The 15,574-nt window shown below is 47.0% G+C and overlaps 1 protein-coding gene across 9 annotated transcripts in view; it reads left to right on the top strand.

Annotated features, from left to right (window-relative positions):
* MEF2C (myocyte enhancer factor 2C) overlaps positions 1-15,574 on the top strand; it is a 504,569-nt gene that overhangs the window by 449,663 nt on the left and 39,332 nt on the right. For all 9 annotated transcript variants that reach the window (XM_030193373.1, XM_030193370.1, XM_030193375.1 and 6 more), the window contains one exon: positions 11,764-11,936. In XM_030193373.1, coding sequence (XP_030049233.1) covers positions 11,764-11,936 — 173 coding nt within the window. The remainder of the gene's footprint in view (positions 1-11,763; positions 11,937-15,574) is intronic.

Below are 15,574 nucleotides of genomic sequence, written 5' to 3'. Positions count from 1 at the left end.
GGACCTATCTCTGCTTTTGGCACTTGGGAAAACAGTGCTGGGGATATGAGAAAATAATCTATACGGGATTGAGTCAAGTGCGCTCTGGAGGTATGTGTGTAGTCCCTCTGTGAAGGATGCAATATTCTCCACACATCTATCAAGTTGAGGGCTGAGCAGAGGAAAGGCACACCTCTTGATTGAAATCTATGCTGTGGACCCAATTTGCCACATCTATCTATCTCAGGATCTATTACCATATTGAAATCCCCTCCGAGTATAACATTGCCCCCCTGGTAGGAGCCCAGCAGTTCCAATAATTTGTTGTAAAATTTCTTGTCATATACATTGGGTGCATATATATTGCACAGAATATATGAAGATGTGCCTATTTCTACTTCCATTATCACTATTCGGCCTCCTTCATCTCGTTTTATTATTTTAGTTCGCAGCTGCAGGCCCCTCCGAATTAATATCAACACTCCTCCTTTTTTCCCCTGTGCTGGCGAGCCTACTGCCTGTTCTACCCAACCCTTCTGAAATTTACTGTGCTCTTTATTGGAGAGGTGGGTCTCCTGGAGGAATGCTATGTCAGCTTTGTGTCTCTGCAAAGCCTGCAGTACTTTAGTACGTTTCACCGGCGAGGAGATCCCCCCCACATTCCAGGATATCAACCTAATTGGGTTCAGCCTCTTGTTTTACAACCATTACAGTGTCTGATAACTTTCGCATTCTGAAGAGCGCCCCCCAGCCCCTGGGCACCCTCCTTTCTTTGATCTGCAGTTGCGAGCCATATGCGACTGTCCAAACCAACAGGGATGAAATAAAGAAAAGAGAAAAAAAAAAAAAAAAACCTTTGCTCCCATAACTCCTTTCCATAGTTCCCCTTTCCCCCTCCCCACCCTTCCCCTTTCCCCCCTCCCACCACCTCTAGACTCCTTCCTTTCCTGTCCTATTGTTCTCGCTAGAGAACGAGTCACGCCCCCCCCTTTTCCCCCCAGCGCTGACCTCCAGATTTTTTTTTTTTTTTTTTTATTTCACCCCTTGTTAATTATGAGCTTCTAACTTTTATACAGTCCTGCTTCCTAGTATATATAGTATTGGCCTTAAATTTACATCTTTTCTATTTAAACTTAGACACAGCCTTTGATACAGGAAACTTTAGTGTAGATCCCTCCATGGGCCTAGAAAGTACCTGCATTTATTCAAGAATTCTACCTTTCTGTACAGTCCTTATTTTACAGTCCTGTCAGCATTGTATGTATTTATTGTCTGGGCTTACTCCAACCAAGCCTTTATCACCTCCTTATCACTGATCTCCTGGGCTGCTGTTCCTTGTGGCCTCGCTCCCTTCCTCCGGTCTCTGCTCCATTTTATTAGCAAAGTGCAAGGCCTCCACATGTGAGCTGAAGAAGTGTTGTTTGCCCTTGTACTGAATTCTTAGTTTGGCAGGAAACATTAGAGCGAAGTTCGCTCTTTTTTCATACAGGTTCTTGCACACTTCTACAAATTGCCTGCGCTGGGCTGCCACTGCAGTTGAAAAGTCTTGAAAACAAAGGACAGTGCGGGCCTCATACTGCACTTTGCCTCTTACTCTCCATGCTCGCAATATTTCTTGCTTGTGGGTATAGTTGAGGATTTTACATATTATCACACGAGGTCTTTCTAAGTCTTGTCCAGCACGGCCCAACCGGTGTGCTCGCTCGATTTTTAACTCCTTCTCCAACCCAGGTAAATTTAGTATCTTAGGCAGCCATGTTTCAAGGAAGTCCCGCAGCTCTACCTCGCGTATTGACTCCGGGAGCCCCACCAGCCTTAGATTATTCCGGCGTGATCTGTTTTCAAGATCTTCTATTTTAGCTTCCAGTTTGTTCAGTTGCTCCCTCATTTGTTCTTGCTTACTATCGCTTTGCTGGCACTGATCTTCCACGTCCGACAGTCTCTGCTGAAACCCAGTCAAATCTGTGCGTAAGCTTTCTAATTTGCCGTCCATTTGCACTATTTGGTCTGAGATTTTCTGTAATTTTTTGTCGACGGATGCCTCTAACAAAGCGGAGACCTCCGCAGCTATCTCTGCTGCCCAGGCGGAACTCACCGATTCGCTCGACGCGCCAATCTCCGCCATTTTGTTTTCGCCCGTGCGGCTCCGTGCGCTGTCTTTCCGGCTGATTTTTGTGGCCATTCCGACCCGAGTCACAGCTCGCCAGCCGTTGCTCACACCGGGGGAGTTTCCCGAGCCTTTCCAGCTCAATTTTGTGGGTTCTCAGCAGATGCGTGCAGCGCTAGAGGAAGTTGTTCTACGAGGGGTCTCGGAGCTCTCTCAAGCGGCGACCTTCCCTTCGCCTAGCATCACGTGACTCCCCCAAGTCCATTTTAATAGTGGTCTACGGACTTTTCCTTTAGGAAGCCATCCAAACCTTTTCTAAACCCTGCTAAGCTAACTGCTTTTACTACATTCTCTGGCAAAGAATTCCAGAGTTTTTAATTACACGCCGAGTGAAGAAAATATTCTCTGATTCGTTTAAATTTGCTACTTTGTAGCTTCATTGCGTGCCCCCTAGTCCTAGTATTTTTGGAAAGAGTAAACAGTTAATTCACATCTACCTGTTTCACTCCACTCATTATTTTATAGACCTCTATCATATCTCCCTTCAGCCGTCTTTTCTCCAAGCTGAAGAACCCTAGCCACTTTAGCCTGTCCTCTGTATAATCTTAAGAACATGACTACTATGATAAGTTTGATGGCACAGAGGACATGCTCTGCACAATACAATATGAAGTGTACTATCATAAAATGCAACCCTGGTAGGCTGGTCAACTTTTTAGCAGACATGTATTGAATACTCAGCAGTGAGAGAGGGGAATCCTCTGAGCCTGGAGATATTTTTTACAAATTCCTGCTAGGAATATATCATAGAGATCTGTTTAGTAACATATGGTAAGCAGTTACTGTGTAAATTAGTAACTGTTAGCACATGGCTGAGGCAAGTTACTGCACAGTCAATTCAATAAAGGGGCTAAAACTTAGGTGTTCAACATTTGGGTGCTCAGCTAGTATTCTATAGTGGCACATCTGCATGTGTACCCTGTTACGTGCCCAACTTTATGTTTGACCACTTATGCCATATATATGACCGGGGTGGACTGACCATATGGGCAACTGGGCAGTGCCTGAGGCCCAGATGGTCTGGGGGGCCCATTGCCTCCCCCCCCCCCCCCCCACGCACACACTACAACTCCTCGAGCCTCAGTGGGCACCCCCAGGCCTACTTTAAAAGGCCCTGGTGTTCTAGTGGCCTCTTTGGGGGCAGGAAAGAATCCCACTCTTTCCTGCCTGCTGTACTGCTCTGTCTGGCACTACTGCATCTTCAGCATGGCTGCTGAGACTGCCTAGACCCATTAGACTGCTGTAGGAGGTCTCAGCAGTCATTAAGAAGAAGTGACAGCACCGGGTAGATCAGCAGTGACAGGCAAGAAAGAGCAGGGTTCTTTCCTGCCCCCCCCCCCCCCCCCACCAAAGAGACCACTAGACCACCAGGGTTCTTCAAGGTAGGTCCAGGGGGGTGCTGGAAGCAAAGGTGGCGGCGAGGGCTCAGGGGGCAAAGCAGCCTGGGAGGGCCCAATGACCCCTTCTGACTGGGGGCCCAGATCACTGACATTCTGCCCCTGTCTATGGCTGTAGTAAATGGTCACGCCTAAATGCTGCAGTTACCCACGGAAATGTGGATATTCTGTCCTAAATTAGGATGCTTAGCTATGCAGGTCCTGGCACTGAAAATCGCCGATACCTACATAACCTCGGGCTCCTCCCCAGTGCCGTCCCCAGCGCCACCTCTGAGCTACCCGCTTTTTAGATAGGGCAGTCTGTGGAGATATTTAGCTGCACTGTACGGTTAACTGCCGCTGAATTTTCCCACTTAGACAGCAGGAGAGCCTCTCGCCCTCTTAAAATCTCTTTGAACATTGTCCCGTATACTTCCAGTGGATTCAAGTCACGCAGGTGCCGATGCCGAAAAAGGTTTTGTGCAGAAGTTAACCCTGCATAAAATTTTGCATACTAGACATCAGCACACATTATATTAAAATGAATGATAATGAGGCTATCAGCTATTTGGCCCCAATGCAAAGAAGTAGGCAGAAGTCTTTAAGGCGAGCACAGTGCAAGAACTTGGAATACCAAGACGGAGGAGGCAAAGAAGGGTCAGTTCATTCAGAGGATTTAATGCCAGTTTCTTCCTTTTACAACTGTTAAGACAGGGGGAGTGATAGTTCTGCACAGAGTGTATGGGCTGCAATGTAGTTCTGCACATAAATATCAGCATCGCAAATATTTTATGCACAAGAAATGTTTAATGCCACTATTGATCCGCAGAACAGCATACCAACACATGGGCAGATATGTATCAATACTTTCATTTTGCCTGTACGTGTGCTCAGTACTATCTGCCCTTGCACAGAACCCTGTGCACATGTATTCTGTGTGCTTGTTCTAATTATTGCACAAATCTTTCATGCTTCAGATTTACATATAATTAGCTTACTGCTTTGGCAAGAAAATCTTAAGCATTATGCTCATGCTAGAAGCCATACCCTCAACTATCAGCACACAGCTGTACTGCATGGCTTTCTGCGTTAACCCCTCACAGTGTGGGAGACATCAGCTCAGGGACTCTGTGACCAGCTTTAATTGGATCAGCCCCTAAGAGGTTAGTTAACTGCAGGGCCAGAAGTAGAAGCTGTATTGTAGAGGGCACAAGGGGCAGGGGGAAAAAAAAAGGAGAAATTCTGCTTTTACTGCCTCCCACCATCACTGCAGCTTAAGTCTTGCCCAGCTCTTTTGTTTGAGGGTGTGTTTTGTGCTTCTTGCCCTGGGGCTCAAAATATCTAGTTCCAGTTCTGTTTAACATCAAGAGTTAGTCTGATTTGAGGACCAAAGTTTCTGAAGGACATGTCAGTTATAGCCTACTGAATAAAGCCATTGATGTTCGTCTTGGCAATACTCTCCTGAGGGAGAAGCTATTATATTTTGCTGCTCAAGACCGGGGAAGAAAACAGCACCTTCAAAGGAGAAGTATCATTTCCTGTGTGGTATCTTAGAATTTCATCTGAAAGAATAGAGATTGAAACAGTAACCGAGGAGAGGACCTTCTACTTGGAGAAATAAAACTGGGAGTTTGAGCAGGCTGCTGACAGGGCAACTATCTGGTTGTATAGTAATCAATTTTTAAACATTCAATGGGGCCTATATTCAGACTGCGAGAGGGAGCTTAGCTAACTCCTGTGGTCGTTGGTCAGCCCGGATATTCAACGCCAGGCCATTTCCAGTGACTGGCATTGAATATCCGGTATATTTAAAGTTAACCAGCTAAGTCGATATTCGAAGATAGCCTGTTAACTTCACAACGCTCAAATATTCTTTTCTATACTGGAAGATTACCAACCAACTGAATTGGAAACTTCTAATCCAGAAAACTCTTTAGTTGTACAGGTTCATAAAAAATATATTTCACATTCTGAATTTTAAGCATACATTTAAAAGGAAAACAAAGAAAAGATTCACCATGTGGGCGGAGAGCCAAGAACGACTTACATCGCTCTTGAGTCTCTTGACCCACGTCAGAAAAACATCAAATTTTTTGACCCATCAACTGCTTTAAACAATGATGGGAAACATAGCTTAAGAACTAAACTTTTGTCAGTCTCAAACACAAATGAGACCAGGAGTGTAGCACGAGTCTCCACCAAGACCTGACATACCCAGTGTACCTTAATGAAACTCACCTTGAGCTACTACTGAAAAGGTGTGAGCAAAATCTAAATAAATAAAATAAAAACAAAATGTTTCCAAAAATTCTGAAATATTCAGACTGTCTGGAGATACTGGAACCACACTTGCATTAGATGACAAATCTGCAAGTTTCATAACTTGTCTCTTTTTGAAGGGAAGATGACAGATCTTATTAATTGGTGGCACGAAGTCACTTGAAAACTTCCACTTCCACTAAATACTTCTTAAATAACACCCTTGATGACATTAAATCCACCTAAGGTTACACAATCACAATTGATTTTCCATTTGCTCACGCTTGTACCTTGTGGAAGAGGGTGCACTCTTGTTAATGGGAGTTCATTCTTCCTGATAGTGTATACACGGGTGAACCATCACACATGCACAAACTATCATACACATACATGCATGTGCTCTAATAAATGGGCACCCTCTTTTCACATAGTGCACACTGTTTAAGAAGAGAGTGCACTAGTTTCAGTGAATTCCTTTTTTTTTTTTTTCAAACTAATGACAGCCCATCCCTTGTTGGGACCTGTTTCTTCCTCACACTCCTGCCTTGAGACTGAGTGGGGGAAGAACAAATGCATTATACCATGAGGTGCATAATCGAAAGGGGCGGCCAAGTTTTCCTGAGGACATCCTCGCAGGACGTCCCGGCGAAGGGCCGGGGAAACCTGTATTATCGAAACAAGATGGGCGTCCATCTTTCATTTCAATAATACAGTCTGGGACACCCAAATCGTGAAATTTAGGTCGTCCTTAGAGATGGTCGTCCCCGATTTTCGGCGATAATGGAAACCGAGGACGCCCATCGCAGAAACGACCAAATCCAAGCTATTTGGTCATGGGAGGAGCCAGCATTTGAAGTGCACTGGCCCCCTGACATGCCAGGACACCAACCGGGCACCCTAGGGGACACTGCAGTGGACTTCAGAAATTGCTCCCAGGTGCATAGCTCCCTTACCTTGTGTGCTGAACCCCCCAAACCCACTCCCCACAACTGTACACTACTACCATAGCCCTTATGGGTGAAGGGGGCACCTACATATGGGTACAGTGGGTTTCGGGTGGGTTTTCAAGGGCTCACATTTACAAGCACAAGTGTAACAGGTGGGGGGGATGGGCCTGGGTCTGCCTGCCTGAAGTGCAGTGCACCCACTAAAAGTGCTCCAGGGACCTGCATACTGCTGTAATGGACCGGAATATGATATTTGAGGCTGGCATGGAGGCTGGAAAAAATATTTTTCAAAATTCTTTGAGGGTGGGAGGGGGTTAGGGACCACTGGGGGAGTAAGGGGAGGTCATCCCCGATTCCCTCCAGTGGTCATCTGGTCATTTAGGGCACATTTTTGTGGCTTGGTTGTAGGAAAAAAAGGACCAGGTAAAGCCATCCAAGTGTTCGTCAGGGGCGCCCTTCTTTTTTCTATTATCGGTCGAGGACGCCCATGTGTTAGTCACACCCCAGTCCCGCCTTCGCTATGCCTCCAACACGCCCCTGTGCACTTTGGTCGTCCCTGCGACGGAAAGCAGTTGAGGACGCCTTCTCTTTCGAAAATAAGCCTGCATGGCACCTAGAGCTTTGCTCTGATTGTCCATGCCTCTCTCTGCCCTTCTAGCTCTCATACTTTCAACCAGAGGGTTCTCAAGGCAGCACTGAACTGAGAACTTTATTAAGAGCCTTAGCTACCGTTACTATTGGGGAATAATGACTAGGCATTATTGCCTGTGTCTCCTTCTAGCAACTCATCCATTGGCTATGAGTGTTACCAACCACACTTATGTCATCGTTGTGAAACAATGCAACTAGCAGAATGCTGGGATACATAGAAACAAAACTAGAAGAAAAAAAGGAGACAGAATAGCTCTGTACAGTTCATTGGGAAAATGTCCTTTAAAGTATGTAAAGGGGGGTCCGCTTCCGCCTCTTAGGTGGAGCCAGCAAGCCTGCAGGGCTCCCAGGGTTCCAGGAAAGAATATTGCTGAAGCAAACAAAAGAGCAGATCACTAGGTGGTATTAATAAGACTTTATTGGAGAAATAATCGCCCGACACAGACTGTGTTTCGCCCACAAGTGCTGCGTCAGGGGCTTTCAGCTGTTGTAATATCAAATAAAGCAAAACCATATAAACAGCAGGTCAGCTTCTTCCCAAGCAATATTGCGCTCAAAATCGGGACATCATATGATCAAAAAGATCTTCTATAGTAAAAAAAAAGTCTGACCTTTGACATCTGTACTAATATAAAGGAAGTCATTGCTCACTTCCATTTTTTTTTACTATAGAAGATCTTTTTGATCGTATGATGTCCCGATTTTGAGCGCAATATTGCTTGGGAAGAAACTGACCTACTGTTTATATGCTTTTGCTTTGTTTGATATTACAGCAACTGAAAGTCCCTGACGCAGCCCTTGTGGGCGAAACACAGTCTGTATCGGGCGATTATTTCTCCAATAAAGTCTTATTAATACCACTTACTGATCTGCTCTTTTGTTTGCTTCTACGTTGGATTTTGCGGATCATCTGCCTTCTTGTTTTCTCAGAATATTGCTGATACTGGGACTCAGGGCAAAAGTATTTTATTATCAAGGCAATGTCATACCAAAAATCATCATATATTCCTCAAAACAAAAGGTACAATCCTCATAAGATAATCTTCAAAAGAAAAAGGTACAGTTCTCAGAAGATAATCTTCAAAAGAAAAAGGTACAGTCCAGGTCCCAAAATCCCTCAGCAAACGCTCAGCTCCTCAAGACCTCAGGTCTTCTATTAGGGCATTAGCTTTCCCTTCCCCCTCCTTCAGAAGGGTTTAGTAAGAGTTCAGCACACTTCCAATATAGCACAACAGTTCAGAACAAATCTTCATGGACAGTCTTTGCACATCAAACCAATACCACAAATCACCTGCCTTTTCACAGCACAGAGGGAACCCTGTAAGGAGCAGGGTTGGCAGTTTCTCCCACCTCTCAGCACCACACCCGGTGTGGCCTCCTCCACTGCCTTCAAGTACTGGGCAGGGCAACCTTTGAATTCTCCCAATCCGTGCTAGCTGGCTCCTCTCCCTTAGGCAGCTCTAGTGGCAGGCTACTTCCTTCCTCCATATACTCAATGGAATCTCTCCATTCGTCTCCTCTCTCTCCTGGTGACTGACAGGCCCAGATGCACTAAATTTAACGAGCCTTTAACAAGCCAATAACGAGCCATTAATGAGCAAGTCGTAAACCCTAGCATGCACCAAACGCCATTTCCCGATCACGGTAGCAGCTAATGAAAACGGAATGCAAATCATTATAATGAGCTGCAGTACCATTGCAAGGCAATTATAATGATATGCACTAACGTTTACCGATTCCCCTTATGGTGGAGACCATAACGTGAGGTCTGCACCTCTCGTTAGGCAGGGGCTGCTGTGGGAAAAGGAAAAAAAATACAAGCTGCGCGTCTTTGCCTAACATTGACGTCCTTCAAGGACATCCCTGACAAGCACTGCTTTCTTTTTTCGTTTCTGACGCCACCCCCGCCCAAGGTCGCTGCCGCTTCCCCTCCCCCTGCATTGAAAGAGCTTTCCGCAGCCCCGCCCCCCCCCCGAGGTCGCCACTGCTGCTGCTGCTCCCCCCTCTCTTGAAATGACAGCTTCCCCACCATCCTCTGCACCCCATGGCCCCGCCTCCACCCCCCCCCCCCCCCCCGAGGCCGCCGCCGCTCCCCACTCCACCCGTCCCCCTCCGTCTGCCACCGGGCCCTCACAGCGCCTCTTACCCCCGTGTGAATGCGCTGCACCGGCCGCAGCAGGCAACAGCTGATCTCTTGGCTTCAGGACTTCCCTTCTTTCCTCCTTGGCCCGCCCTACATAGGTAACTTACGTCAGACGAGGGTGGGCCAAGGAGGAAAGAAGGGAAGTCCTGAAGCCAAGCGATCAGCTGTTGCCTGCTGCGGCCGGTGCAGCACCTTCACACGGGGGTGAGAGGCGCTGTGAGGGCCCGGTGGCAGACGGAGGGGGGCGGGTGGAGCGGCAGCGGCGACGATGACCTCAGGGGGGTGGGGCCATGGGGGTGCAGAAGATGGCGGGGAAGCTGTCATTTCAAGAGAGGGGGGAGCGGCTGAGGTGGCAACCTCGGGGGGGGGGGGGCCAGGGCTGCGGAAAGCTCTTTCAATGCAAGGGGGAGCGGCGGCGACCTCGGGTGGGGGGGGGGGGGCGAAGGCCATCTATAAAGGACGTCCGTAGGCACGTCATTTTTTTTTTGTTTGTTTTATTTTTTGACATCCTTGGCATACACAGAGCAGCCAGCATAACACTTGGCTGCTCTGCACATGCTCTACCTGCCGATTCTCCGACCGTTTTACGAGGGATTAGAGAATGAAAGTGAGCTGCAACGAGTAGCTCATTTGCATTCCCTTTCTTTGATGCATTGCCGTTCCCTACCGATTCGCTATGGAATTTGGTAGGGAATGGCTCTAAGGACAACTTTAGTGCATCTGGCTCTGAGAGCCTCCAGGAAATCTGCTCTTCCCTTCTCACAGCTGGGGGGAATTATACTGATGGCGAAGCCAGGAAAACTGAGCTTCATCCTTCCCTCTCCCTCTAATGGGGAAGGGAGTAACAGGCTCACCCTGCCTCGAGCCATTGTTCCCCCTGCTGGGGCTGGGAATCCATTCTATTTTTTAGGACTGCTCTCTTCTCTCATTCTTGCAAGGACTTCTGGGACCCATAGTTCTGGGCTCAACTGCTTCACTGGGGAATCTCTGGGGCTTACCTTGTCACAAGTACCAAGTCCAATTCTGGAGGCTGTACCCCTAAAAGCAGAGGTTTTCAACCCCTGTCCTTGGGGCACACCCAGCCAGTCAGGGTTTTCAGAATATCCCCATTGATAGGGATATCCTGAAAACCCCAACTGGCTGGGTATGCCCTGAGGACTGGGTTGAAAACTGCTGCCTAATGGTATGTATCCACTGTGAAGATGTTCCATAGCAAGGCAAATAAAATGATGCACTGTGTGCACCAAAACCCCAATATGATGAAACTTAAAGATCTAAATGTGTCTGCCCTAAAGAGTGCAAAGAAGAAAGAGTTATAGGTATACCCTCACGGGTATAAGAAATGAAAATACTTTTCAGAAGAAAGAGAGAAAATTCTAGAGCACTGGTTCCCATGCCTCTTCTGGGGGATCCCCACCCAGCTGAGTTTTTAGAATATCAGAAACAAATATGCATAGAAAGATGTTTATGCCTCCATTGCATGCAGAATTATCTCATGATATTCATTATGGATATCTTGAAAATGCAACTGGCTGAAATTCAATAATGCATAGTATTTCTCGATAGCATGCTCTGTTGTAGAATAGTGTGCACTGTTGACAAGGAAGGAAAAAAATTCCAAAAGTTTGGGGATTTTACTATCATTTAATTTTATACATGATGTGAAATGATGCAAGAAATGTTGTTGACATTTCCTATGTCATTTCAAATGATTCCACATCCCTAGGCAGCCATTCTCAACACAGTCCTCAGGGACACCTAGTCCCACTGGGTTTTCAGGATAACCACAATGAATACTCATGAGTTAACTGTACATGCAGTTGACGCAGTGCATACAAATCTATCTCATGCATATTAATTGTGGATATCTTGAAAACCCAATCGGACATAACTGAGAACTGGGTTGGGAATGGCTGGCCCTAGGAATCAACTGTGGTCCTTGGTATTGCAAAAGGAAGTAAACTGGGTAGACCAATTGGATTCTGATCCATTTCTGTCATTTTCTCTGTATCTAGGAGCACAGAACTCCTAACTTTGCTTATAATCGCAGACAAAGCAGATGGTAGTGTTGAAGTGTGCAACATATATATGCAGTGTACATTTTCCTGTTTCTCTCTCAGACAAATAAAAAGTGCCACATTCACTCCACCTTATTAAGATCACCGTTAACTGGAATTTCTGAATAGCTGACTTGATTCAGCAAACCCTAAATTAAACATTTTTTTCTTTCTTTACAAACAGGAAATGGGTACGGCAACCCTCGGAACTCGCCAGGTCTGCTGGTCTCACCTGGTAACTTGAACAAAAATATGCAAACAAAATCTCCGCCACCAATGAACCTTGGTATGAACAACCGCAAACCTGATCTCCGAGTTCTAATTCCACCCGGCAACAAGAACACAATGCCATCAGTGGTAAGGGATCACTTTGTCATCTCTGAATTATTATGCCTTATCTTCCTGAGGACAGTGTTCAAACAGGTTGGCCTAATATTCAGACCACAGGAGGGAGCCGGCTAACTCCCACGGTTGGCAGTCAGCCCAGCTATTCAATGTCAGGTTATTTCCGGTGACCGATATTGAATATCTGGGTGTTTTTTGGCCGGTTTAAATTTAACTGGCCAAGCCGATATTCAGAGCTGGCCGGTTAAATTTAAACCAGGCAAGGATATTCCTGCTATTTCAGCGGCCTAATTTGGCCATCAGACTTAGCTGGTGATGAGATGAATATTAGTGGATAGCCAGATATATCAACCAGTTATCTGCTAAGTGCTGAAGATATTCAGCAGGAGATAACCGGCTATCTCTCGCTGAATATTGCAGGATAGCCGGTTAAGTGCCATTTAACTGGCCGGAAGCCGTTCCTGGCCGGTTAAATGGTTATAAATATTGGGGGGGCAGTATTTATTTATTTATTTAAAAATTTTATAGACCATCTATTAACTAGGTTGTTTCCAATTTAATAACATACACAATAAAAATATTATACAAACCACAAGAATCAGACTTAACATACAAAATTATAAACTTAACTGATCTCTTCATCACATCACGTCTACTATAGCTTTTTCAGAAATATGCCATTGAAGCGAGTCTTTAAAAATTTCTTAAACTGTGTCAAAGTGCCACAAAGGCGAAGTTGGTCAGGAAGAGCATTCCATAATGAAATTGCTGCAGACACAAAGGCCTGTGTATCTACATAAACATCCATTGAGAGTCTCATAGCTGTTTCTGATCCCATTGTCCTTCGCAGCTGACAAACAAGCAAAGATTCCTTCAAGTGACATGGTGCAGTGAGATACAAAGTCTGATAAACAAGTGTTAACATCTTAAATTGGATCCTTTGAAAGATAGGTAATCAGTGCAGTTGTTTTAATATTGGAGATATATGAGAAAATTTTGAAATTCCGGCAAGAACACGAGCCGTTGCGTTCTGAACTACTAGTAAATAAGGCCCATTTCTGACACAAATGAAACGGGCGCTAGCAAGGTCTTCTTCAAAGTGTGTATGTTTGAGAGAGAGTGTGTGTGAGAGTGAATGTGTGACAGAGGGAGAATGAATGTGCGAGTGTGTGTGTGACAGAGAGAGAGTGAGCACACAGACTCTCTGTGAGACCGAGAGTGTATGACACTGAGTGTGTGAGACTGAGAGTGTGTGTGAGACCGAGAGTGTGTGAGAGTGACTGTGTGACACATAAAGAGTGAATGTGATACATGTGAGACATAGTGTGAGAGACTGTGTGAGAGTGAGAGAGAGAAAGACACTGACTGTGAGAGAGTGTGTGTGTGACAGAGATACCTCCCCCCTCCCTCTGATATGAGGACCCCCCTCCCCCCCCCCCCCCGGTCTCAGTATCCCCTCCCTTCTGGTCTCAGGATCCCCTTCCCTCTGGTCTCAGGACCCCCTGCCTTCCCCCCCCCCACCCCCTCTGTGTGGTTGGCAGCACCGTGCAAGTGAGTGTGTATGTGACAGAGAGAGGGAGACTGGGTGCGAGTGTGTTTGATTGCCCTCTGTCCCCTGCCCCCCTCCAGCCACCCTGCAATTCTCCTCTCTCTGCCGTGGCCCCCCTTCAGCCACCCAGCGATTCTCCTGTCTCCCCTGTCCCTGCTCCAGCCACCCAGTGATTGTCCTCTATCCCGTCCCCCCTCAAGCCATCCAGCAATTCTCCTCTCTCCCCTGCCTCCCCCTCCAGCCACCCTGTGATTATCCTGTCTCCCCTGCCCCCCTTCAGCCACCCATTGATTGTCCTCTGTCCCCTGCCCCCTCCAGCCACCCTGCGATTCTCCTCTGTCCCCTGCCCCCCTTCCAGCCACACAGTGATTCTCGTCTCCCCTGCCCCCCTTCATCCACCCAGCTATTCTCCTGTCTCCCCTGCCCCCTTCCAGCCACCCAGCGATTGTCTCAGCCATGCAGCGATTATCCTCTTTCCCCTGCACCCCTTTCAGCCACCCAGCGATTGTCCTCTATCCTCTGCCCCCCCAGCCACCCTGCGATTCTCCTCTGTCCCTTGCCCCCCCTGCAGCCACCCAGCAATTCTCCTCTGTCCCCTGCCCCCCCCTGCAGCCACCCAGCGATTCTCCTCTGTCCCCTGCCCCCCCTCGAGCCATCCAGCGATTATCTTCTCTCCCCTGCCTCCCCCTCCAGCCACGCAGTGACTTACAAATCTGCTTCATAACGTTGGAGGTGAGCTCGTTGCCTCAGTCCTGGCTTCTGATTACCCGCCCTCAACGTCATCGCGTTTTGACGTGAGGGCGAGTCAGAGACAGATGTGACAGGCTTTACGAACCCTTCAGACTTACGAACCTTTCAGTGAAGCCACAGAGTCAGCTTCAGAACGTTGGAGGTGCGTTTTATTATAGTAGAGATCTGCAGCCATTCACTTACTAGCATAGTTAGTCATAATAGGTAAACAGCATTGTTAGATGACAGATTTCAGTCTCATGAGGAGCAGGGTCTTTTTAACTTGGTGATATACCTTAGACATGCAAGTATAAAAAGGCCCATGCTTCTGGAATTATGTAATCTGAATCCTGGAGCTGAACACAGGCCATTCAACTTTGAGAAACCTTCATTTTTGTTATAAGAGTGGAAACAAGGCCAGCTCATTTTCACTGCACTCAGCAGGAGCTAGGAGTGCACCACTGCCTCTGCTTTTTCAAGCAGTCACAGTACTGGCCAAGAGCTGTTCATCACTGTGTAATATGCAGAGGATCACAAGACCTCTCTGATCCCTTGCTTTTCTTTTTCTCTATTGCTGAGAGGATAACTATTGTACTTAAGCAGGAAGGGGCCAGGGTGCTAAAAGTGCATTAACATACTTTAAATGCTATTAGAAGCAGTTAACCGCCAGTAAGCTAGTTTCCACATTCTAATAGTTCATACACCAGCTTGGTAGCTTTTCTGTGCCCATGGAGTAATGAGATGCAAAACTATGAAATAGCTCACTTCCAATTAACACAGCAGGAGTGTACATGCACAAACTGCTTTGCAGGCTTCTTCCCCCCCCCCCCACCCCCCCACCCCCCCGGAAGAGAAGGACGCCCATCTTTCAACACAAATCAGAAGATGGGCGTCCTTCTCACAGGGTCGTCCAAATCAGTATAATCGAAAGCCGATTTTGGGCGTCTCCAACTGCTTTCCGTCGCAGGGAATGACCAAAGTTCACGGGGGCATGCCGGAGGCATAGCAAAGGCGGGATTTGGGCTTGCCTGACACATGGACGTCCTCGACCCATAATGGAAAAAAAAGGGTGTCCCTGACGAGCACTTGGATGAATTTTCCTGGTCCTGTTTTTCTTACAACCAAGGCACAAAAAGGTGCCCTAAATGACCAGATGACCACTGGAGAGAATCGGGGATGAACTCCCCTTACTCCCCCAGTGGTCACTAACCCCCTCCCACCCTCCGGTCCATGATAGCAGTATGCAGGTCCCTGGAGCAGTTTTAGTGGGTGCAGTGCACTTCTGGCAGGCGGACCCAGGCCCATCCCCCCTACCTGTTACACTTGTGGTGATGGTAAATGTGATCCCTCCAAAACCCACCAGAAACCCACT

This window comes from Microcaecilia unicolor, chromosome 2 (genome assembly GCF_901765095.1).
Source record: "Microcaecilia unicolor chromosome 2, aMicUni1.1, whole genome shotgun sequence".
In the NCBI taxonomy this organism is placed as follows: domain Eukaryota; kingdom Metazoa; phylum Chordata; class Amphibia; order Gymnophiona; family Siphonopidae; genus Microcaecilia; species Microcaecilia unicolor.
The sequence above is the reverse complement of the archived record's forward strand: the minus strand, read 5'-3'. Positions and strand labels throughout refer to the sequence as shown.